This window comes from Rissa tridactyla, chromosome 2, assembly GCF_028500815.1.
Source record: "Rissa tridactyla isolate bRisTri1 chromosome 2, bRisTri1.patW.cur.20221130, whole genome shotgun sequence".
NCBI classification, from domain to species: Eukaryota; Metazoa; Chordata; class Aves; order Charadriiformes; family Laridae; genus Rissa; species Rissa tridactyla.
Window position 1 is genome coordinate 144084192 of NC_071467.1, and position 25156 is coordinate 144109347.

At 41.5% G+C, this 25156-nt stretch overlaps 1 protein-coding gene across 1 annotated transcript in view; it reads right to left on the bottom strand.

Annotated features, from left to right (window-relative positions):
* Positions 1–25156, bottom strand: part of ADAM22 (ADAM metallopeptidase domain 22) — a 114667-nt gene that overhangs the window by 60325 nt on the left and 29186 nt on the right. The window contains exon 2 of the mRNA XM_054192410.1: positions 10802–10868. Within this exon, the coding sequence (XP_054048385.1) occupies positions 10802–10868 (67 nt within the window). The remainder of the gene's footprint in view (positions 1–10801; positions 10869–25156) is intronic.

Consider the following 25156-nt stretch of genomic DNA (forward strand, 5'->3'; position numbering starts at 1 on the left):
TGGCTCTGGGAAGAGTGATTGCTCAGCACTCCTTAACAGTGTCTCAAGCAAATAAAACGTGACACTAACGTGTGGCACGTGGTGGGGAGAGTGCAAACTGCATATTGTACTTCTGGGAGACTCATTTTCAACAGTTCACAAAACCTATGAACAGAGAAGCACTTAAAGCTTCAAAGTCTGGGACTCGTTCTGTACAGTCAGGACAACTGAAGGGGCTCTACAGGTCAATGCTTTCTTTGGAGCATATGTAATTTTTGTCAAGTTTACTGTCGTTGCCTCCCTGTAGTGCTCAGACTGAAATCTTTTTGGTTTTGACATGTACTAAAGCTCCTTTATAGCAGGTGCTGTAATAAAATACACTGTACTACAGGAAGAATCGCAGTATACGTGAGATCTAAGACCACCAAAAGACTACACGTAATCATCTATCTACTTTTACTCTCCTCTTGGAAACACTCACTGAAGGACTGGGATTGTCTTCCTTCTCTATTGGTATCCGTAGCAGTGAAACAGGAGCCGAAAAAAATCTTTTTTTTTCCTAAAAATATTCTGGGCCTCTATGAAAATTAGGACTTCCCCCCAAGAGCTGAAATTAGCACCATTACCAACAACAATTCAATCCAGAGCATCAAGGGTGTTTTGTGAAAAGCTACTGGCTTCCTGTAGCTATTAGAGCTCCTCTCTGCTCTCTCAAAAGCAGGCAATAATTGCCCATCTCAGCAAATCAAACCTCCACACTGGCCTTTGTCAGCTACTGGGGAATGGTTTAGTGTTAAGATGAAGAGGAAATAAAACTGCTCTTCAAACATATGCCAGCCATCAGCGTGAGTAGCAAATTTACCCCTTTCTGCTCTAAAACTGAACCTAGCCGATGTAGAGTCTGGGAGAAAATTAAGCTAAATATCATCTACCACAAGACAAGGTGACAATGCCTGTGACACACACGTCCAACACATACACGCGCACACTCACGCTATATACAAAGGCAGTCTAATGGTACAGCAGAGAGGAGTTCAACATTTTTGCCTCCACAAGGCAGAGAGCCACTGTTCCTGCTGTGGTTTGGACGACGCAAAGCAAATTTTCTGCCAATGCCCATGGCACGCGGTTGTCCCTTTCCTCAGTTCAGTAAGTTCTCCTTCCTTCATGAAACCTCTCAGTCTTACCGGTGACTTCCAAGAGCAATACAGAATATGCGGTTGTTTAATAAGAAGTCTATTGATTTAGGGAGCTAAAAATGTAATAACATCCTTGCCTCCCTCCCCCTCATATCTCTCCCCCCCCCCCCGCCGAAAACAATCAGAATGACCCCAGGATCAATTAAAACAAATTAATCATTTTGATAGTGGTCAGTTTATGACTTAGTCTTCACCTTCATGCTTAACTTGGACAATTATAGCAAAATCCTGAATTAGGGGTATCTTGCCCTGTGAACTGCTACAGCTCCTTGCCAACCAGCATGCAATCCTTTTTGCCCATCTCAGCCCAAGTTTCCCTGCAGCCTGTCCGGGTAGGCAGTGCAGCAAAGATACTAAAATATGAGAAGGCAGAAATGTTAGCAATGCAAGTAAAATCTGTCCCCATTTGTACCCTTTAAGATAGTTTGTCCTTGCCCAGAGAGGCACCAGCTGCTGAGTAAACACAAAGAGACAAAACCCACATTAACCGATATTCACAATGAAGGGGGGAAATAAGTAAAGCAAAACAACAGCCACGACAGTCAGTGATGGCGGCAGCTCACTCTTCTCTGCAGTCTCAGTGAAGAAAGCATCTGCTGACCATACACTGACAGTGTTGTTATTCACCTCAGAGACACTATGACCTTCCCAGGGGAGGAAAATTAAGGATGCACATTCATCTGCTTTCAAATAACACCCGACATCAGATCTTCAAGTAAGCAATTTTCTGCAATTAGGAGGTGCTGGCCATTAAAACTCATGCTATACTCAGACACTGACCCTAAAATTAATAACTTCCTTCTTCCAGCAGCTACATATTCCTATTTTAATACTCATTAATCCAAAGGAAAGGAGATTGCTAGTCTAGTTCTGATCCTAGTAACACAGCTCCCTCTTTCCTTGCAGCAGAAAGCTCCCAAATGGCGAGCTAACAACCACGCCACCGGTCTGTGAAGTGCCGGATAAGGATCAACTTTTTAAAGACCTACCCATTGTGGGGTCACTAGTCTTAAAACTGCTTCCGTAGTAATCACTTAGATCTATCTGCAAATTATTGATGCTTGCACAAGTTTTGACCCTGTGATAACTAAGACTGTAGGAGAAAAAGCAACAGGAGAAGAAAATGCACCCACCCACTGACTTCTACGGCAGAAAACTACTTGTTATGGATGCGTTTCTATTTGTAAATAGAAAAGCCAAAATGTCACTTTGACCTGTGAAACTGCATCAGGAGAAAATCTCTTCTAACTGACATGTGCTTCAGCAAAGGCGGGGGAACCTGGCTGGCTGGGCTGTGCTGTGCTGTTCTGCACAGCTCAGCCCTTACACAGCTCAGGAACAAGTCCAGGGAGCCTGGCATCACCTCTTTGCAGAACAGGTCTCTGGACTTAGCTACGGTGTACTATAGACTCCTGAAAGCCAACTGTTTTGAAAATGTGAACAGTGCCCTCCCTTTGTAGGAGGACAGCTATCACATGTACAACTCAGAGCTGATATGCTGTAGTGACATTAGGTTGTAACGCTATTTCAGATTCTGAAATCAGAAATACAGATTCCAAAATTAGGATAAAGCATCACTGCTTCTAAGGGTTCTCCACAAAATGCCCATGTTTAAAGACTGTTGGCAGTACACTCAAAAAAACATAGATACACGTGTACATGACAGGATCCTGCACACAGGCGACTCGCTCCAACTGCCTTTGGTGACTCATGGTGGGCGCTTTCAGCAGATGGCGTGTGCTATCAGCCCAGCTTCCCAGTCCGGAGGCCAAATGAGGCTTGTGTTTACTGCCCAGTAGCTATGACAGAAGATTCTCCATGAATGTAGCTGCAGGGTGTGGACCGAGAGCTCATGCCAGCGCAATGCCATCTGGTCTGGGAGCTGCCTTGGCATCTGCTTGTGAAACAGCCTCTTGACTTGCCTTGCCTTACCTTAGTGTTAGAGAAAATTATTTTAATTATCAGCTGCCAGATAAAGATGAGGCAGAGGAGAATAGGGTTGGTTACCTCTTCCTGCCTATTCTGTTGTCCTTAAGTCAGCTCTCATAGCAATGCCTAGTGTCTCTGAGTCACGGCATACAAGTCATTTTAATGAGAGCCATTTTGCCCAGTTCCTGCATGCCTGTACGCAGGGAAAAGGAAGCCAACATTCTAAGGAATTATACAAAAATTCTTTATAATCTACCCATACTAATCTGTCACATCAGTTCATCAGCATACCCCCAGTCTGAGGCCAAGTTATAAGCACACGATGTACAAGATTACTATAAACACAACACAGAAGACGTAGGGCACGCACTCTATGTGGATACCAATCAGTCAGAAGAAATTAAAGTTCTGAGTAAATTGGAGAAAAATACTGATTAGATTTCCTTATTGGCTCATTATTTCTGAATGACAGAAACTTCTCTTTAAGTGAGAATTCACAGAGCTTGAGCCTGTGTATAGAAACATTATCCTGCTGTATACAATACAGTGACAGTTCGGTATCCATAGGGAACAACAGATGTGTCTAGGCAAAGCTATTTACAGAAGTCAAGATCAAGTAAGTAAAGATGTCAAGCTAAAGTACACTGAAGTCTTGCATAGAAGCGCTCTTTTGGAAGTACAGCTGCTTCAGTTTGCTTAGCTTAATTCCCCCTCAAAGGGATTAAGTTAAACCCAAAAAAGATACTTTTATTTTTTAATAAAAGCATCTACAAAGGGATTTAATGTTCTTTAATGTTATAGCAGTAGTTAATTTCTCTTAGCTATGCTCAGTCTTTGCACAGTCTCAATTTACAGAAAGCTTGGTTGATGCCACTCGCTGCCTATGTATGCTGTATGTTGAAGCTCACGAAAAATAAATCATGAGGTGCACAAAGTCTGGCAGGACTTTTCTGCAAATTCAGGCACTTGGACCACTGCCTTTCCTCTGGGGCATGTGAAAACTGCAGCAGAGTACGCAAGATGATGCTTGCTGATGGTGACAAAATCACGTGACTTCTGACTTCATCAGGACCAGGACTTCATCACCAGGGCCGGCCCACATCCGCAATGGGATGTGGATGTACATTTTAAGCTCTTGATGGCTTCTACTTTCTGACAATTTTTTTCCTCTCCAGGACAGGATTTATTTTTTTATGCCACAAAGAAAAGGAAGACAAGATAATTAAATCTGCAAGATCCTACCTGAGTCACAATCTGAGATTCATTCTAGTGTAGTATATTCAAAAACATGTCCTGGGAAGGACTCCTAATACTGAGAGCTGCCACTTTTAATTTCCTCCTTCTCAGTAGCAGGATGTAAGCTAGTAATAACAGGGAGATAAACACACAAATGTACATTACAAGTGCCAGCCAGCCTGCAGGACGGTTAGGTCAGGCAAATGTATTAAACACAATGGCTGGTTATCTTGCCCTGGTACCCCACAGAGGATGCTACGTTTTACTGAATCCCAAAGGAATCGCCTTCATAATTCAAACAATGCTAAAACAGAAAAGTGAGATATTTCTCAATGCCTATTGAGTCAGTGCGGCAGCATGACACTGCTGGAAAAAAAGATGTCCAGAGTAACTGGAAACACACAGAAATTTAAAAATTTTGTCAACTCTTCATCAGGACACATATAGTAACATTAATGCCAGACAAAATCTATGGGAAGTAATTTGACCAGTATACTCTGGGAGCACAGTTCCCTTTGCGATGGCAGCATCCTGTAAGGTATGAACCACACAGTCATTCCTGCTCCACTGCTACACTCTGATCTTCTCCTTCTTGTGGAACTTTCGATTTATGAACTCCCATCATACAGCAAAAACGCCTATCATTAGTCCCTATGTGAAAGAAGTTGCCATTTGTTCTATCCAATTTCATCCCGTTTTTACTTAGTCCATTGGTTAAAGATAGCCAGTTCTCCATCTGATCCTTCTGTGTACAGTAATGCTTCCCAGTTTTGTACTGCTAGCAAATTTAATTAATATACACTTTTTTCTTTACCTAAGTCATTAATGAAAATATTTGATGAGAGCAGTCTGAAGATCAACTTTGCAGGAATCCCCTGCTTAAGTGTGTCAGACTCACAGACTCCCTGTCAGCTAGTTTATTGCTATCACTAACAAGTAGATTATGGCCTAGATTTATTAATAATTTGCCACGAGGAAAGTAGGGCCCTGTTGAGGGAGCAGGACAGAGAAGCTCTGATGACACCATGGGAACCCTTATTCAAAATCTTCTCTCAAACAAGCAAGAGTGATTTTTCTGGTATTAACAGCTTCTCTAGTCTCCGGACACAGTTGAAAAAGCCCTGCCAGAAATAGACATATATAATTCCTGCATTATTTATGATTTGTGCCTTTTCAGTTTCTTTTCTCCCCCAGGGGCTCATCACCAGGTTGTGCAAGCTCCGGCTACATGCACGCACAGCTCCCCGCCAGCCCCAGGCTCCAGCCTCCCAGGGCAGAGCCTCCCTCCGCTCCCTCCCATCCCCTCCCACCAGCCGAACTGGCACTTCAGTTTTCAGGAAGAAAATTTAATCCCTCACAGGAAAGCCTGTTTAGCATACGCGCTTTTCTGGCAAGTTGAAACGCCTTCCTCTTTGGTTACAAAACGGTGAGTTATCAAAAGCTGAAGAAAAATTAAGAGATTCTTCTACAGAGCTCAGACAGTGGATGCCCTTAAAACTGGAAGATGCTGGTGGAAGCACCTTGCTATAAGATTGGAAACACACCAGTCAATGATAAAAATGACCTGCTCACTGGTTCAGTGTTTATTCTGCCTGCACCGCAAACTATTGTAGCCTTATAATCAATTCATACCTGTGGCTGACAGAGCGAAATGTTGGAACGCTACTTAGGATAAGGCCTCATCAAACACAGGCATTGAGATGTGACAGACACAGACATTGCCCTCAGTCAAGGGACTGTACCTTAACAACTCCTCAAGCAGACCAGACTTGAAGGAGGGAGTTTAACAGAAAATGCAATTCCCATCATGTCAAGGGTCCCCAGCCCTCTCTGGCCTTTCAAGATTTTAATATTTTTCTCCCTTCTATATCATTTTCCTAAAAAAGGGGCATTTAAAGAGCCCCTCAAATACACATCATGGCGTACGCGAGCTGAGACTAATCACAGCAAGGCAATGAAGAACAATAATTTTCCTCTCTTGTGCACAGGTATTAAAATAGCTGTAAGCTACAGCAACAGGCATTTTGTGCATGCTACTAGCCAAACACCACACATAACAAAAGGAAATAATGACTATTTTTGCAAACTCAGGGCTCTGCTTTGGTGTGCAGCATTAAAACGCATTTGCCCCACAACCCTCATTCCCCAAACTGCAGTGACGGCACTTCTGCTAGAGCCTCTGCAGAGCATGAGCCCACACTGGGCCACCCCAGCTCGAGAGGATGGCCACGGGCGGTTTGAAGGAAGGCACCAGGCAGCAGCTGAGCACCATGTGGGCCAGCAATATGGCTCAGCACAGCTTGGGACACAAAGCCACAAGGCAATCTTAAGCCACAAGGCAAGTTCGGCCAAAGCTTCTCCGTCAACACTACAATGGAGAAAAACAGTACCTGGCATTTAATATTACTCCATTTATGTTGTTCGACGCTGTCATGATTATGAACATGCTGTGAAGCAGAAGCAAAAAGCAATGTTCTTTTATACTGTGAGCACTCTTGCTGTAACTTTGTGCCCATACTGTTTTTACACCACCACACTTAATTTTAGGACTGCCTGTGAAATATAGTTCCTTCTAGTTATATTTAAAGATGCCATTAAAAATTCATGGCATTTATCTACCACAACTCTACCCGTGCAAGTTGTCTGACTGGGATCTGAATTGTTTTCATTGCTTATTTTTTTTCAGAAAGCAGTTTTCTAAGAACTCATAGAATTGTCCTATGTTTTGGGGAAATACAGGCAGAAACATTTATTTCTACACTCTCCAAAGAGGAAAACGGAAACATTTGATATGAGAAAATGTCACTGAATAGATATCAGTTGTTCCTTCTGAGGGAGAAAAATCCAGCAATGTGAATTACTCAGCACTATAGCTGTTTTTTGCCTTTCATCTCACTGACAGCATCAGTGACAGAATGATAACCCAAAAAAAAAGAGAGAGATAAAAGAACACAGAGATATACTGCAGCAACATTAAGTATACACAAGTTGAGTATTTATGTGCTGTGAGCACAGGATGAGCTGGACTGACACAATCAGGAAAAGGCAATGCATGAAGGGTTTTTCTCTTTCTTATTAATTGATTATTCTCTTTGCTACCAGAGGGAATTTAGGCCAATACTGCTGCTTTCCTAGCAGTTAGAGACATGATCTAAAGTAAGGGGTGGGGAAACACTGAAATAATTCAAAGATCTGCCTCCTTTTGTTTTTCTTAAGCACTGCACATTGCTGCTGGTTTAATAAGTATGTTTTAGGTGCTGCCTAACTGTGCCAAATCAACAAGGACATCTCACAGAGGAGCCTCTCTTCTGCAGTTGCTAAATGCTGGCACCCTGCAAAAACATGGATAACATGTCACACCTTCACAACGGTCCAATGTATTAATGAATTATGCAGCAATCAAATGTAATTCAACTTTCTCGTATAATAAAAAGGTGTGTTAAACTGAGGACTCTCCTCCGAATAAAAATCCCTTTGCTCCTTCAAAGTGGCATTTTTAATGATCTGAATGCTTCTCCCTTTCTCTGCCCCCCCCCTCTGAAACTTTCTAAATAATGGCAGAAGATCCATATGTATTTTACAGCACAGGAAGTTTTACCGGGGGGGACCGGAGAGGGGGAGGAGTGGCAAAAGTAGTTATCAATTCCACATCGCGTATGAGCCAAAGCAGGCATCTGCTTCCCGGACACATTCATGCCTGTAACATTCCCAAACTGCTGAGTGTACGTACAGCTGCCTTCCCCCAGAAATTCAAAAGTTCCCGTCTTCTCCCATATTACTGATGGCACAACAGCAGCCCTGACAACTTGCGTGTTTGTGCAATATTCCTGTACTGAGAAACGCAAGGGGGAATTACGTCTGTAATTTAAAATACACCTCTCCTTATGCCGCTGAGAGGGCCAAGAACAGAGGAGGCCCTCTCGCTGTATCAACAGGCTTGCTCAAAAAGCCTGCAGCTGGCAGTGGATGGCAGATGGACATTTTCTTTCCGTCACCGTCTCTCCCACCAAAGCAGCAAGAGAGATATTGCCAGGCTGCCTCTGCTCCTGCCTACAGCCAAAGACAAATCGCACAGAGGTGGGTGAAGAGCAGCACGTTGAAGCAACTGATAGAAACCTGGCTCCCTTCTGAAATACCTCTTCTGCTTCTGCTGAAGAACATGCTGCATAGCAGGGTGCATATTTTGTCATTTATTTATAAGTTGCACCCTTCTACTAGCTATTTTTAAATAAGTATATCTAAGCAATCTAACACAACGCTAAAATCTAGTATAATAATTATGTTTTGCCTGGTGCCTATTGTAAGCAGCAGTTTAAAGGTGGTTTTACCGGTTATGGTAAACAGTTTCCACAGAAATTGAAGGTACTAAATCACCATCATGAAAAATTCTTGTATTTGCAGTAAGATTTTCAAAACATTTGACGTAAAACCAGAATTCAGTTTCTCAAATCCAAATCAGATACTGCTGGGCTTTTCAGAAATTGTTCGACGGATGAACAGGGCTCTTGAGGGCACCTACAGGATCTCTGAAAAATATGGGCTGGTCAGAGGGAACCAGATTTATTTATAAGCAGGTATTGGGTACTGCAATTAGCCTCACTCAGTATCTGGCATCAAAACGTACTCAGCAGTCTGCACTCTCCCAAAAATCTTCTGATATCTGAACTTTCCTGAAAATGTGCCCATGACTGTGGCCAATGGGCTCTTCTGGACATTTTGTCACAGCAGCTGCTTCCCTCTCCTCCAATCCCAGACACTCAGATGCAGCAAAACAAGCAAAAAATATATATCTCCCTTCCTGGCACACTTCCGTGGGACTGCTGCCTGCCAAAATCCCGAAGCAGTGGGTGAGGAGGGGACAGAAGAGCCCCCACCAAGCAACCCGGCCACCCCTGCCCACAGCGTGGAGAAAGAAACACACCACCCGAGCAGCAAGGTCCCTCCTTTGCAGTGGAACCTCACAACCCTTTCACTCCCAATTCAGTTCATCTCGAGCAGCAAGGTCAACACCAGTTCTCTGCTTAAAGCAGATTTGAGAGTACTACGTGAGACAGTGATAGCCATCCCTGAAGGTACGCGACAACCCTGCATGGCAGCTAACTGAAGGGGAAATAATCTCTGGGACCCTGGAGACTGGGAGATGTTTTGCCCAGAAAACATTTTATCACCCTTCCTCTGAAAGGCCCGATCCTCTCGTCTCTTCCTCATGCAATTAAAGAGTACTTACATGAGAAGAGCCGCTGATTTCAAATATTTCCTTGCTTGATTAAGGCTTACTCATCAGAAACAGATTTGTACCCATTCAGTGATGGGACTCAGATAGATTAACTTAGCTAACTTGCATATATACCTTGACACAGACAAATGGATTGTTATGTTCTTTTTAATATCAGCTATTATCTTTATTTCTGCTTTGACTCATATTCTGAATCTGAGTCAAGACTTCTTGACTGCAGAGCACAGCTGACTGAGAAATTAGTCTTTACAATTTAATGGAACACGTATGTGTTTGCCTCAGTCTGATAATGTATGCAAACTATTATCAGAGAGTAAAAAGAAAGCTGATTTCAAGTTTGCAAATGCTAGAAAGGTATAAACCAAAGGAAACGTGTATCTTCAGCTACTCAGTAGCTAAAGAATTCAGCTACTCAGTGTCTAAAGGATTGCTTTGTCCACTTCCATATTGCAGAGGTTAACGCATTTGTTTCAGGGTATTTAGGGGATCTCAGGCTTAGTAAAAGACTTTTGGTGATTTTTTAAATAAAATGTAAACTTTGAACAAAATTTGACCTGATCGGTATATTTAAAGAGTTTCAATTATGCACGGCATATATTACATTCATGCACGTTTTATGTAACCTACAGCAATTTTATACTTGACGTCTAAAAAATATTGTCCTAACAAACAGAAGGTCCTCAAGAAAATTCTCATACATTGCATGCAAATAACAAACCACTCCTGCAAGGCCATAGGACATTTCACAGAAGACAACTGCAACAAACAGGATCTTGTAGCCATCATGCCAACAAACATCCAGAGAAGAAACCCACAATTTGAGACAGTGACTAGATATTTGGAAATATTATACAATAAATCTCGCTATTCTCAAACTTACAAAGAAGTTCATTAGAAACAACAAACTTGGGGTTCAGTACAATGAGGAAATGCTAGCTACCAAACCATTTCTTCAACAGGCATCAAAAGTAAAAAAAACTACCACGTATACATTTTTCATGGATACTATATTGATATAAACATTAATATATTAAATTTACCAATAAAGTTTATTTGTCATATTTAAAAAGATGAAAAATTAGAAGACACGAAACATGCTTGCCTGAGAAGAGTAAAACAAATCACTTGAAAAATCAGATAACTCTCAAGAAATTGGTGAGTTTGCATTAATTTCAAAAGCAAAGGAAATTAAAAAAGCAAAGCATAAAAAGGAATTTCTTACTTTAACTTCCACTGTCTTCCCACCTTGCTCGATATGCCTCTCAAGATATTCAGAAGACAGCAGGTCACTGCAAGAGAAGAAAAAAAGAACCATAAGCCTTGCACACGTTTTCTGGCACTCCCTCTCAGCAAGGACTGATTAAACATTTACATTTGAAAAGGGCAAAACCTGCAGGATACTTTTCCTAAAATGTTCGTAAAAATCACTGAAACAGCCACCTCCAATGGAGTTACACGTTGCATGGAATACATTGATTTTTAATACCAGAAGGCAGGACAAGGAAAACTGAGGGGGTTTTTCTTCATAGGAGGCTCAAAACCAGCCACTGATAATGACTTTAATTCAAGAGACTGTTCTATTTGCTGCTAAAAGCAAACAGTAAGGAAGTTAGGTGAACCTTAAAAGAAAAAGAAAAAAGCTGGAGGAGAAACCAGTTGGAGTGACTCCTGCAGCAGGCTGTATCTGAGGGAAGATGGCAGCTGCCTCTGGCAGACTCCAAAGGTCACAAGAGCACTATAATGAAATGACCTTATAATACCATTAAGGTGAGCTCAGGATCAATGCAAATGGGTAGATGTCCTGGTTTGAGTGACACAGGACTAATTTCTCTTTCAGTAATTTTACTTTTCAGTAAGAACTCCTCTAAAGCATGGGAAAAATGCACTTTTAGAAGACTCTGGTGTCTCAATTCGTGAAAATATTTACTTTATAGCCAGCTGCGGTATGTGGGTTTCAAGGTCTCAGTGTTTTTGAGTTAGCCAGGTGCAGGGGTGAGGAGGAGCGAGACCCAGGCACTTGACCAAAGCTGGCCAACAGGGTTATTTCATAACATGAATCTCACATTCAATATAAATTACAAAGTTTGTTGAGGAGTTCTCTCTCTTGATGGCTGCGATCCTGAGAACTTCTTGCCCAGGTGCCGGAGCCCTGAGCCCTTCCCTTCATCCCAAAGCCGCAACACTCGCAGTGTCCGACATTTTCTGTCCACTGCTGGGAGTGCACAGCTTCCTGCTGATAGAACTGCCTGAGTAAAATCCTCTTGTATTTTATATTGGTATTGGGATCAATATTGGTTCTTTAGTATTATTAATGTTAACTATTTAGTCTCATTCTATTAAATCTGTTTACATTCCAACCCTTGGGTTTCCCTGTTTTTCACGATTCCCCTTCCTGGGTGGGGAGGGGTAACTGGGCGATAGAATAATTGCCTGAACAACAAATTGTTGTGGGTTCCTCAAACCATAATAGTAGGCTGCACCACAGTGTAGGCCGATGGCCAGTTCCACCCGGCGTAGGCACTATGGCAGGCCGCGGGCGCCATGCTGCCCTCAGGGCCCAGGGCCGGCCTCCATTGGGCCCATCCCTCGTGCTCGCTCCACCTCAAGCCAGCCCAGCAGCCTGAGCAACGTCAGAGAAAAGTGCTCTGAGCAACGGCAAACTCAGCCTCAAAAGTACACAAAGCTTTGGAACAAACACTGAAGAGAAAAAACAATCAGACCTGAGGCAAAAGCATGTAAGTCAAATGCATGCTGTATTTATCAAGACTCTTCACGGCATACTTCTCCCTCACAAGTTATTTTCTAGGCAAGCAAATCATCTACATCAGAAATTTCATTAAACATTTTCAACGTTTGCAAGAACTTTATTGAGATTAAATCCGCATAAAGATTTGATATCGTCCTGCCTAAGAGGTGATTAAACTGGAAAAGATGAAAAATAATTAAAGAAAACATGACAACAGGCACGCTGACTGACAGGACAGGAGGCAACGAGCACAGACCTTTGCATCAGAAGAGACAAAATTGAATGTTTCTCCTTCAAACAGCAGAACACCCAGGCTAGAGGCTAACTGACCTGCTGTGGGAGGGCAAGGACAGCAGAGCGGCACCCAGGGCAGCAGCCGGTCGGCTTTCCAGAGCTTCTCCCTGGCTAAACAGGCAGCAGCGACAGGGACTTTTTTGCTCATGAAGGCAGTGGTGACTGCCCAGAGCGAGCCCCAAGCAGGACAGGGTTGGTAGTACGGGTCCTTCCACAGCAGCCTGCGAGTAACCCATTATTGAGGAGCACCTAAAAGAGATGCTGTTGCTGTTGATGATACTGATTACAATCCTCTTAGAAGTGACTATTAAATATTTAGGATACTCATCCACCTGGGGGAAGCTCAAAGGCTTCTATAAGGTCTGTATGCCTTTTCCAGATTTAGAAATTTAGATAGACGCTCTCTTAAAATGTATTTAGCTTAGCTTGTTGAAGTTCAACGTATAGTTTCTCAGCATTCACTACACTTTCTATCCAGTAAAAGTCTACGCTTACGCAGGTTTACTAAATCCACCTCTGTTGCTTAGAGCTCTCGGCTATTTCTGGGGTACTCAGTTAAACTAAGATTGTCCTCCTTATCTGACGGCCACAAAGGGTTTTGTGCCAAGGAAGATACAAGAGATTACAAAATGTAAAATACTACAATAAGTACACAATACACAAGACAAAGATCAAACAGAATGATTTAAATTGGAGGGAGTTTACGGTTGTATTTGGAGGGATGACAAGGAGAAGCACAGGGTCTTCTCATGGGGGTCTGACAAAATTATTGCTTTTTAAAACATACTGCTGTTAATGCTTTCATGTTCTGGAAGATTACATGTTATGTTCTCAAAGATCTGGAAATTGTGTCTGGCATGAGAAAACAAAGAGATTGATCATTCTCTGCCTTGCACAACACAAGAACTAGGAGGTAACAGAAGAGGCCAGTAACCTCAAAACCAATAAAAAGAGACCTTTTCTGGCATGGATGCTGGTTACAACACAGAACCTCTTGCCCCAGGAAAACATGGATGCTGAAGGTCCATGCTGGTTCAAGCTGGGAATGAACAAGTTAATGGACATAACTGAGAGCTGCCAAATGCACAGAAATTGTACCTGGCTCAGAAAGTCTTGGAGTCCTGGAAAAGGAGCCTATGGAAACCTCATACACACTTGTTCCACTCTTCTGTTCCTCCTTCAACATTTGCCTTGGGCCACTGGAACAGGACAGTCGGCAAAGTGCCCCTCTGACCTGACCTGGGCTGCTTTGCCTGCACTCTGGCAGGGCACTCTTTCTCCTCGGGGTTATGTAGAGTCCCTCAGCATCCAACTCCAGGATTGCTGGTGATCAGTCAGCTGCTCTTCTCCCACCCGCTAACCCTTTGACAAACGTACCCAGGTTGTTCCAAGTTGTGTTTACTCTCAAGGTAGGCCAAGAGAGCAATTCCTACACAGGTCCATCCATTTCCTCCTGGTCAGTCCCTGCTTTCAGGACAAAAGGGCTGGAAATGGATGGAGAGCCGCTGGCATTTTTAAAAGCCTACCCTAACAGGATATGTCCGGGAATATTTTATCTGTAGAAAAACCCACAAATGATGCCATGTTATACTTTATTATTATTATGACTCACTGAACAGAAAATATCATAAAAAACACAACACTCTTACAGATCCAATAATGCAATCAGTGCTATTACAAACTAAGCAGCAACCTAATAATTATACACAGTCTTAGAAACTTACGCCAAAAGATATGATTCTCTCATGAAATAACCTCAGAGGTGGAGTAATGTTTTGTCTCAGTAACAGTGAGGCACATAACTGTGTAACTTCAATAAAAAACATTACTTTAAAACAAAAAAGGTACAGTGAATCACTTGTGATAAATGATTAAAATTATTTAAGCAACATAAGAGACCGAGCATTCAGCATTAAAATAATATACATTTTAACATAAATTGTGCAACCCTTTCCTATGGTAGAGGTGAAATAAAAATAACTTTGCTTGCCTGCCAGTCTGTCCTAAAAGCCATCTTTGCCAATTTAACTAGTAGTTTTTGTATTAATTATAAAGAAAATCTGAATGTGAAAAAGCAACAGATTGTGGGGGAAAAAAAAAAAAAAATCTTAGAAATACTAGGGATGTAGAAAATTACAGTGAAAAAGTATGTACACTATCAAAGACAATATTGCAGAACAGGATTTTCAGAAGCATTCACTAAGGCATTGATACAAATTCTTTGAAAAGGTGTGGCAAAGACCTGCAAATGTTAAGACCTAAAAATAAAACCTTTCACATGAGAGCAGCACATGTGATCTGTGGCTTTTACAAGGAAAAAACAGTTCTGCTAATAATAGCAATTCTGTTTGCAGTGGTCTGTTATTTTTAAAACCTACACAAATCAAGTACTGTAGATTTGTTTACAGCAGCATCATTTTTTGGAGCATTATCTAAAGTCACAACCATATGAGTCCATCCCATACAAACCCAATAGCATAAGGGCCAGAACAAAACATGAGCAAGCTCCTCTCTGCTCTTCCAGCTCTCTCAAATAGTCCCAATAGTACACAGGAGGAGCGGGCTGAGGGAATGTTCTTACAAAAGAGGGCCCCAACTAAGGAAAGTAACCTTATCCAAGATCATGCATGTAAATGTGCCTAAATTCCACCTTGAATTAACTGTAGCATTTGCATACAAGGATTACTAAACCGAAGGCAGGATTGGGAACCCAGGAAAAGAGATGAGCTTTGGAAATAGACGGTTCCCCAGCAGAAAGGGGCTGCTTCAGGAAGCAAAAAGAGGGACAAAAAATGAGGTGGCAAGAGGAAAAAAAGGACAGAACAAGCCAAGTCTTTAAATAAACAGAAAGAGAAAACAGGAGATTAAAAAGCACTTTGATTTGAAAGAAGAAGAAAAAGGCCATAAAAGACCTTGGAAAAGGGAACAGGTTTGTATTTGAATGTGGAATGATAACAAACTTGGAATTATCCCTGGAAATGAAACAGAAACTTTAATTTTCAAGAGAGGAAAATGCCCACCACCAGCTTTTAAACAAAAATTAATTCTCCAGATTTAAGAGACTGGAAAGATGGAATGCCTAAAAGTTATGGAAGAAAAAGAGCAGAAACTATAGGGACCTCTTTAGAGGCCATAGGAAGAACCACAAACTTAAGAAAGGTAGAAATTACAGTAATAAAATGCATTTTTGTTGGCATATCAGTGTTACATATGAGAGAAATTACTCTGCTTCATGATATCCAGTATTGTTGCTATGTCTCCTTGGACACTGTGAGAATTCTTTATCATTTCTTCTGTCTCCACAACTCTGCATCACGTACACCTGAAATTTCAGATTAAATATGGTGCCAGACAAAGACATCAAAGGAGAGATCTGAGCTGAGATGCATTACTGAAAAGGAAGACAGAGTTTTAGCTGAAATCGGCACAAAGGCCTGGATGGGTTGAATGCCAGAAGGAGATTGTCAACAGACATAATGGAGACATTCAAGACAAAACAATAGGTTTAGGGAAATGATGGAGACGCTGATAGGACAAAGATTCCATATCAATTGCACAATTAATGCTAACCCACGTTGCAGGGGAACACTGTGAGAAGGAAGCCTCCTGCAACATCACACTTGAGAGGGCTGTGGTCACAGGCATGGGCACTGTTTGGGTACCAAGCATGTGAAGATAAAGAAACTTCCCATCAAGTAAAAGATTTTTTCCCCCAGTGGTGTACATCCTCTACCAAATAAGGTCTAAATTATAACTCAAGTATATAAGGGGAAGTTATCTCCCTCAGAAGAAGGGAAAAAGGAGAGAATCTGATTCATACAGGAGATTATTGTAAAAGATGGGAAACTACCTGCATGTTGCTTTGAGAAAAGTGCTGAAAGACTGCTTTTATTAACAGGACTAATAGCTATGGAAGGAGTGAGTAGGGGAGGGAGTTTTTTATAACAGCCCATATTGTACACCAGGGAAGAGAAGGCAGGTTGTTTATTATCATGAAACAAGGACCAATAAAGTGGAAAACTAGATGAGAGGGAACAGGAGGGATGTTTCTATCTGCCAGTTAGTAAGAGTTCAAGGGACAACTAGCATTACCTCGCATTACACTATGGTCCTAAAACATTTTCAGTATCAGCCATGAGCTAACTAAAGAATACAGCAAGATAAACTCAAAAAAAGCCACTTAACTGGCAGATTTTTGTATCTGACTAGCTAGGACATTTTAATTCTCCTTTATCCTCATGCCTACCCAAACACCTTCTCTCTGCTCATACGTGATCTTTCCTTGCACTTCAAGGGGGATTAGCTATCTCCATGCTCCATGAATCTATCTGCTTTAATAGCCACAGCTCTAAAACTTTCATCCCCTCCTTCCCCTCAAAAGAATTGCTGAATTTCCTTTTATGTGGATAGTTAATTTAATGACTGTATCTGTTAAGTTAGCCGAATGGTCTAATCAATCAGAATTAGGTAGCTTCTCTTAGATACGGCAGCAGTTTCCACAGTGCCTACTTAGAGGAAAGAAAAAACAACTGAGTAAAACAGAGCTGGTTCTTGCCTGCTTCTCCCTTTTTTAAAATATTCTTACTGTGCTTTTCTGTTCTTGCTGCTTCTAATATGAAGGGAAGAAAGGAGAAAGTAATTTCTTACTATTTCTACTCCTACTGACTATGACTTTCTCCAAAAAGAAATCAGGAATTTACGAAGGGGTTGAGCCCTCAAGGGATTATACACAAATGCTGAGTCGTACCTAATCTCAGTCCTTTCCTGGAGCTTAATTTCACATTTGACTAACAGACAATGATACACAACTTGAATCTCTGATGAAGTTTCTTCCACATACTAACATTTGCTCAATTTTTTCCTCTCCAGGACTCCTCTCTTAGATCCCTAATGCCATCTGACTTGAAAATGCACTTATAGTCCCTTTATCCCTTAATAGCTAATTTGCCTTCTGGACACAACAGTAACTGCCCTGCACCCTGACGCAGACACCAAACTGCAGAGCAACTCAGCAGCCCTGCACAGGGCCTCCACCTCCAGCACCAGGGATGAAAATCTTACAGCTCTGGCTTACAAACAACATGTGTTTGATTTACTGGATTGGCTTCATTTCTTGATGGGAAAAGGTTTAAGCAGGTTGAAGACATTCTTGCTTAGTTTCACTAGCTTTCTATTACACACATGGTTGCTATTACTAGCATAAAATAAGGAGAGAGGACACCACAAAAGCTGCAAGGAAAACCTGTAAAGCACCAGTTGTAGTTTCAACACTCAGGCTGGTGTGGCCATATCCTGACCCTGGACATGCCTTGTGCACGTGAACTGCACCTGAAGTACATCCAGCTCTCACTGCAGGCATTTTCTGGTGCCACCGTCCACCTGCTATTACTGTGCCACGGACTTTTTGGCCCATCCTTTTCAACCTTTGCAATTCAGCCTGATCTCCTCTATCTAAATGACCATATGAGCAATTTTATGAGAAATTACTGTAAATATGTCACATAATGATGAACGGACACTGTTTGTATTTGCCAGGGGAAAACCTAAGAGTTTATATTTAAGTTCCGCAACCAGGAAGAGAGACATTTACAAACTAATCATCACCACACACTCTTTTTACTACATTTGAATGAAATCTGAATATAGCTCCCTACCCCAACAAAGTAAGACTGAGACAAACCGAAAGCAGCTCTGAAATCACAATTTCAGATTCTAATTTTTATTGCAACTTAAATATAATCAAATTATTGTTGATATTTCTTGCATCAATATTACCATTTCTTAATACAAATACTGAACTCAGTAAATAACATCTGATGTGATATGTAATGAAAATGGTTTGGGTTTTTTTTTTCCAAATAAAGCATTTTAAAACATTTTGTGGCGCAAGCACTGCAAAGGGCACAAATTCAATATGGCACTTAATTCACCCTGCGGATGATGGAGGGAAAGCGATTACAGTATTGTCTTTCAGACAACAGGGAGATTTAATCTACTGCCCTAACAAGGAAGCTGCACCCCTACACACAGAGATTCTTTCCAGTATCCAAGGGGAGACACTGCTACTCAAGATGCCGTAATGATGAACTAGAGACTTTAACAAGCATGAAGAGTAGATGGCAGCTGTTTGCAAGACTCTTGTCAGGCAGAAAGTTGAAGTAGGATTTTTCTAGCTCTAAACTTCTGTTTTCACAGAGTTGAAGTCAGTCTGGGCAAGGTTCACTTACTCTGCTCCTTACCTAGTTTTCCTTCCAGTACTGATGGCAATACAAGTGTCAATAAAACCTCACTCTGCTTTTGTTGTTGAATAATTTACACCAGTATATCTTCAGGCAATTACTTTTTTTCCCCCCTACAGAAATTTCAGGAGGAGTCCTATTAAAATGAGCAGATATTTTTAGACCATGTTCATACCACTACTACAAAGCAGTTTCCTCAATGCCATTCTGCTTGTATGCTCGTTAAAGTCAGGATAAATATAGTTAATTTTACTATTTGAGAAGATGGTAAATTAATAATGAAAGGAAGAGGCAAGCACATGAGAGGCACAGGCTACACATTTTCCTGCACAACTCTACTTGTGTGGTCTAATCCTAGTTTTTAATATGACTCTTCATACAGTCAAGCTGTTTTATACTATATGGAAAAATCACTTCCCAAGTAAACTCACTTGTGATTTCAAGCACTTTTCAACCCAACTCTTTGTTCATATTTGTGTGCTGTCCACAAACACTATATTAAAGAGAAAAACTGCAAAATTAAATGCTTAAGTTTTATAAAATGTCAGCCATCTCAACGTGGCCCTGACATGACTTCACACTATTAAATACAAGCACATACATTTTGCACAGGACATCTGTATCATTTAGTGAATAGACGTTACTAAATATTTTTATTTGGCAGCTTCCTTCAAGATCTGACCTCAAATTTTAGTTACTGTATACATCATTTTGCCCTGGAGCAAATACACAAATTATTCCTGTACTCATGGGCATTTCTGTGATGCGCTCTCAAAGTATTTGCAGAACACAAATACTGAGTCCTCTACATACTGCCCCTCGGGAGAGTAGGTGCTAGCATTTTCCTCAATACTAGAAAGCTGTAAAGCATCTGTTCGTTTTGGGTGCCCAGTTTGAAATTTCATGGAGACATATATTGTAGAAATACAATACCTTTTTCATCATAACACATTTCAGATGTGTCTTGCCCTGTGTTACAGTTGGGATGAGTTCTGAAGAGCTCCAAGAGCTCCTGAGTTGTCCTAAGTGTCCTGCTCACGGGGCACCTGAAGAACAATGAACAGTCACTAGGAGCAAATGGTGAAGGCACTACTTTGGGGGATGCTTGTCCAGAGCTACACAGGAAATCCTTGTCAAAGGGACCTGACATCACCACTTGCTTTGCACATACGTGCTTCCCAACCCAGTAAAAGGCAGACTGGGACTGTTCAGCAAACTGCCTCATTGACAGCACAGCCCTGCTTCACTCCCAGACTGCCTTACTTTGGCAACAAATAGCATCTGATTACACAAATAAAATTTAAAAAGCTTAAGCTGCATAAAATAGGAATACAAAGGAGGCAAACTACGCTCTGCCCCAGCTCCTGCCTGTTTCATTCATCTTCCAAACTCCCCATCACTGTACCCACCTCCTCTGTCCTGAGGACCCCTTTCTCCCTGGTCACATTCCTACTCCTCCTCTGTTCCCCAGCCCATCGTCTTTTCTTTCCAACCAGCATTTTTTCCATGCCACTGCTTCCGACTTCTGCGCGATGCCAAGAAAGACCAGCAAAGGTGTCAGTATCTCTTCAAGGTTACGTTTACAGTTTGGCACTAACACTGAACAGGTTCACCCTAAAATGTGCACCCTTAACGACAGCAAAGCTTTCCCCCCCGCTGTGCTGTCTTTCTTTTACAGGCACTTAGGACAATCACCCTCTTATGCTCATGGTTAATTGCTGTTAGAACTTGCATTTTATCCTGAAATTTGAAATGTTGCTCATGACCCAGAAATTTTTTAGGTAGTAATCACCAAAAAGAATAATTTCTTCTAAACAGTGTGCATTTGTATATAATTAAAGAATATTAGCATATATGGATTGAAAAACTACAGAGAAGTTTGTTTTTATTGTTAATCTAATAAATGCATCAACTGTTCAAGCACCTGAGATGTTACAGAAATGAGATCAGAAAAAATGGTTACCACTACTTTATTTTTGTTCACAAAACATGTGAACTTTAGAAAACGGTATACCTGAAAATTGCTTTAATTCAAAAGAGAGTAAACCTTAAATCTAGGAGCTAATTCATTTCTAGAAACTATTCTGATGGAGGCAATCTGCTAGAATTTCAAGAAGATAGAAATGGTCTTGAAACTACGAAGACATTGAAAAAAGCCTGTTAATGGTAGAGGGGCCAAGGAAAAATGAGTCATGATGTGAAAAATATCTATAATAGCAGGTAAATTAAAGAGCAAGAAACTGAAATTACAGGTACCTGCTGCAGCACTGTAATCTCTCTCTTTCGATAAAGAAGGTCCATTTTAATAGCACAGAGCATCGTGAGGATCGGAAGTCAAAGGTCTCGCACTGCATTTGTGGGCAAGCCAGGGTTTTAGTTTGAAACTATGCAAACAAATCCAAATGCACAGTTAAGGGAGACAAGGAAAGGGGTCTCTTGAAGAAGCAGTCTGCATTACTGGGAAAATATCACAGAATATCCACATATGACAAATGACACAAAGCTTTGTGAAATAAAATTCATGGCTCATCTCACAAATGAATGAATAGTGGGAAGACAAGAGTCCCTTAATGACCGAATCCTCAGGAGCCAGATTCTGAGACAACACTAATCACCTAAACCACAGTCCAAGGAATTATCACGGCTCCCCAAACTTACAATCATCAATCTTCTTTTAGCACATACAACTGCAAGAGAACAGCTAGCTTGAGAGAGACAAAAAAAAAAAAACAAAATGCATTTCCTAATGTTTTTCCAAGCCAGACTTGTCTGGCTTGCCAGACAGCTCTGGCATTGCTGATGACCCAGCAGGTTACTTTGCCTCCCTGTGTGTTACCTACCAGTAAATCGTCCTCTCTAAACTCAAAAGGCTCTTCAATTTGGAGAAGCGAGGATGGAGTGAGGGTGGGGGAATATGACAGAGGTTTACAATATCATGTGGGCCATAGACAGAATTAACGCAAAGCTGTTATTCACTTAATTCCACATTAGTAAAATAAGGAAGTACTCAAAGAAATTAGAAGACCAATTTAAAAAAGATCAAAGCAAGCACTATGTCACACGGCAAGTTGTGAATCTCTGAAACATGTTGTCACAGGAGGCTGTACGGGCAGACAGTATCAGAAGGTATCCCAGAAAGGGTTTAAAGTCATGGATAACAGGTTCACAAGCAGACACTAAAAGGTATACGCAGGGATGTGCCTTGTGGTGTCTTTAATCAACAGCCATGGATGTTGGGGGCGGTGAGTGGAATGGACCTCGGCCCAGCCCATGTGCTCTTTCACAGCATCTCCCATTGCCAATGCCAGGAAAGATGGACCATTGGTAAGATGCAGTTTTATTTCTTTTTGTGTTTAATAGCTGTCACGGCTCCTTAGGGTAAAATGAATACAGTAATTTGATATTTTAAAATGACCTTTCTATCCAAAGTCATTTCTTGAAACTCTGAGAGAAAACATATTTGTGCTAAAAAGATGCAAACTATTTTCCACATATCAGCACAGGATTGCTTTTAAATACATGGTTCATATCCACATCACGTAACCTACAATAGCTGTATGGAGCACAGTGGTCAGCAGCACCCTGCTAGCTGCATCCATGGCAGAGACTGCTCAACAGCTGTAACTGGAGATCCATTTCTGAAAATACGGCTTTGACAGTTTTCCCATCTGCTGCTCCAAGGATAAGACTATGATTCAACTCATACTGACAATCCTACAGCAAAACACCTGCAGGGTTCAGATATTTCCCCCTTTTCTTATCATAGGTATCACATCCCTCCTACCCTAACACTGCCTTCACTCCTCTATATACAAAACTCCCCATCTTCACACTCCTCTCAAAGACAAACTAACTCTGCAATAAGTTACACTGGTAGGTAACGTAACTACGACTGGGTTTTAAGTAGTAAAAAAGGGAAGAGGATTAAATCCCTGGCATTACTAACAGCATTTATACATCCACCTAACTCGGTGCACTGATTGGTAAAAAAAGTTATAAACAAAATCCTGAACTTTATATCTGGTTCACTCATATAGCATTGGTAGAAGTCTCATTCGACTGATGCTCTGCTGCTACCATCCATTTCTTATATACATATATATAAAGGATACATATATCCTGTATATATATACACACACACACACACAGATCCTCTATATGCCATCTATCCCTGTAAATTTATACAGGATATATTTTGCATCCCTGGGAGGCATCTGTCAGCAATACACTACACATTATACATCTAATTTGCCTACTTGTCTTCTCTTGCTCCTTCACCACACCTTTCTCTATCCCTTTATTCTCATCTTTCACACCCATCGTCTCTTAAATCAGGACCAATTCACTGCCTTGTTTACAGAATTGTTTGTTTGGAGAATTCTAGCTCAAAATTCTTATGATTAGAAAATAGCAGACTACATGCTCTCTCTCGCTCAACTCAAAACACAAACCAAATTGCTTTATCCTGCATGCCTACTAATGCGTTTAATGTGCTAACAGACATTTTCAGAAATCGACATTTGAGCCATGCTCAAAAATTAACCACCTGCAACTTCTCATGCTGCCACCTAAGCAATGGTTTAAAATTCAGAAGATAAATATCTCACGACGGAAAAAGTGGCAGACCCAAGTATTCCCATAGGTTCTTAAATCTGAATCACCACCTCCTTACATCTCCAGAATGCTTGCCACAATGATTTCTCTGAAGTGGGCTTGGGGTGCCAGCAAAGACTCAGAAGTTTCTTTTTGTCATAATGCAAATCCTTATGACTATTTTGTCTTTTCCTGTAACCTTTCATCTTTCAGTCACGATATGACTGCAAAATTATATACCCATTTATAAAATGAGAACAGATTTCTAAGTATCTTATTTATTATTATCTATTAATCTTATCTATTTTTATCCTGAAGTATTCTCTTCAAGATGAAAAGGGATCTCAATACTTGAGTGTGTCAATTCCAGTTATCACTTTCACAGGACAAACCTCTTCATTCAGAGGTTACTCACACGTTTCAGGGTTTTTTCACAGGATTGTCATATTTTGCATAGGTCAGGCTGAGCACCTGCCATCTCAGCTCTGCAGGCCTCACAGAATGGTATTCTTTGCAATTTGGCAACTATCTGACATTGAACAGTTACGTTTTGAATGTGGTGCAGCAAAGCACTACAGTGACGGCGCAAAGTGCATCTTGCAGGAGGGGTTAAAAGCTGCAAGTATGAAAACAACTCTCGATGCAGAAATGGGCAGGAGCATATTCTGCTGTCCTGGTAAATGCTTTGTTTTCCTCCAAAGGGCTCCAAGTCAATGTCTGTCTGAACAGCCGTATATAACTGAGATGAAAAGGTAAGTCTGTTTAGAGTTAATTTTCACAAAGCAACTGCATAGCCAGATGCTTATTCATAAAAAAAAAAAAAAAAAAGCCTAAAGGTGCAGAACAGCTGCAGACCCTTTTAAATGCTATATAGCAATGTGGTAGAAAGCCTTGAAAGAACAAAAGAACTGCCCTAAAGAGCACACAGTATAATATGTTCCCTCTCAGAGACTTTGGCTCAGTTACTCTGAACGGGTCCTGGTCACGAGGCCTCTGATAGCCAAAGGTGCCACTGTTGCTAGGCAAAGGACAGGGAATAGAAAGCTCAGCATCGCTTCTGAGCGCCACCGTCCCTCTTGCACTCCCGTGCTTTTGCCCACCCAAGGGTCTACTCATGCACCCAGAACTGAGATGCGAAACACAGCCAGCTGATGGGGTCTGCAGCTGGGAGCACAGCCAGCATCTGTAAAGTCACACCATCAGCCATGGACACAGTCACACACAGGTGGCTCCAGCTGTGATCTGCATCTAAGCGCGGAGCTGCCTCTGGTGAAAATTTTTGTTCAATGAATGATGAATTTGACCAAGCATTTATACAAGAAACCTACTCTCAAATCTCCTGTCATCTTTGCTTGGCATCTCAGTGATGTGCTGACGCTGTTTTAATAAGAGAACTGCTCCAGCTCCTCAATTGTCCTTATCCTGAGCTAACCTGGTGTCCTAGAGGAACCTCTACAGCTGAGCAAAGATATAGAAGGACATTTTAGAGAGACAAAGAAATCACCCCCCCTCCTTCACTCTGCTGAGCCATGGGGCTCAGTACACCCAACTGGGAGGATGGTCCCTATGGGATGCTCCTCTGCACAATCAGTGGAGAGAGCAAGCAGTTTGCTCACAAAGGCAGGACATGGCTCTCCTGCCAGTCTCCTGCCCTCACCACTCCACAGGAGCCCTTGGTCTCCCTGCTGCCCACAGAAAACCTGGG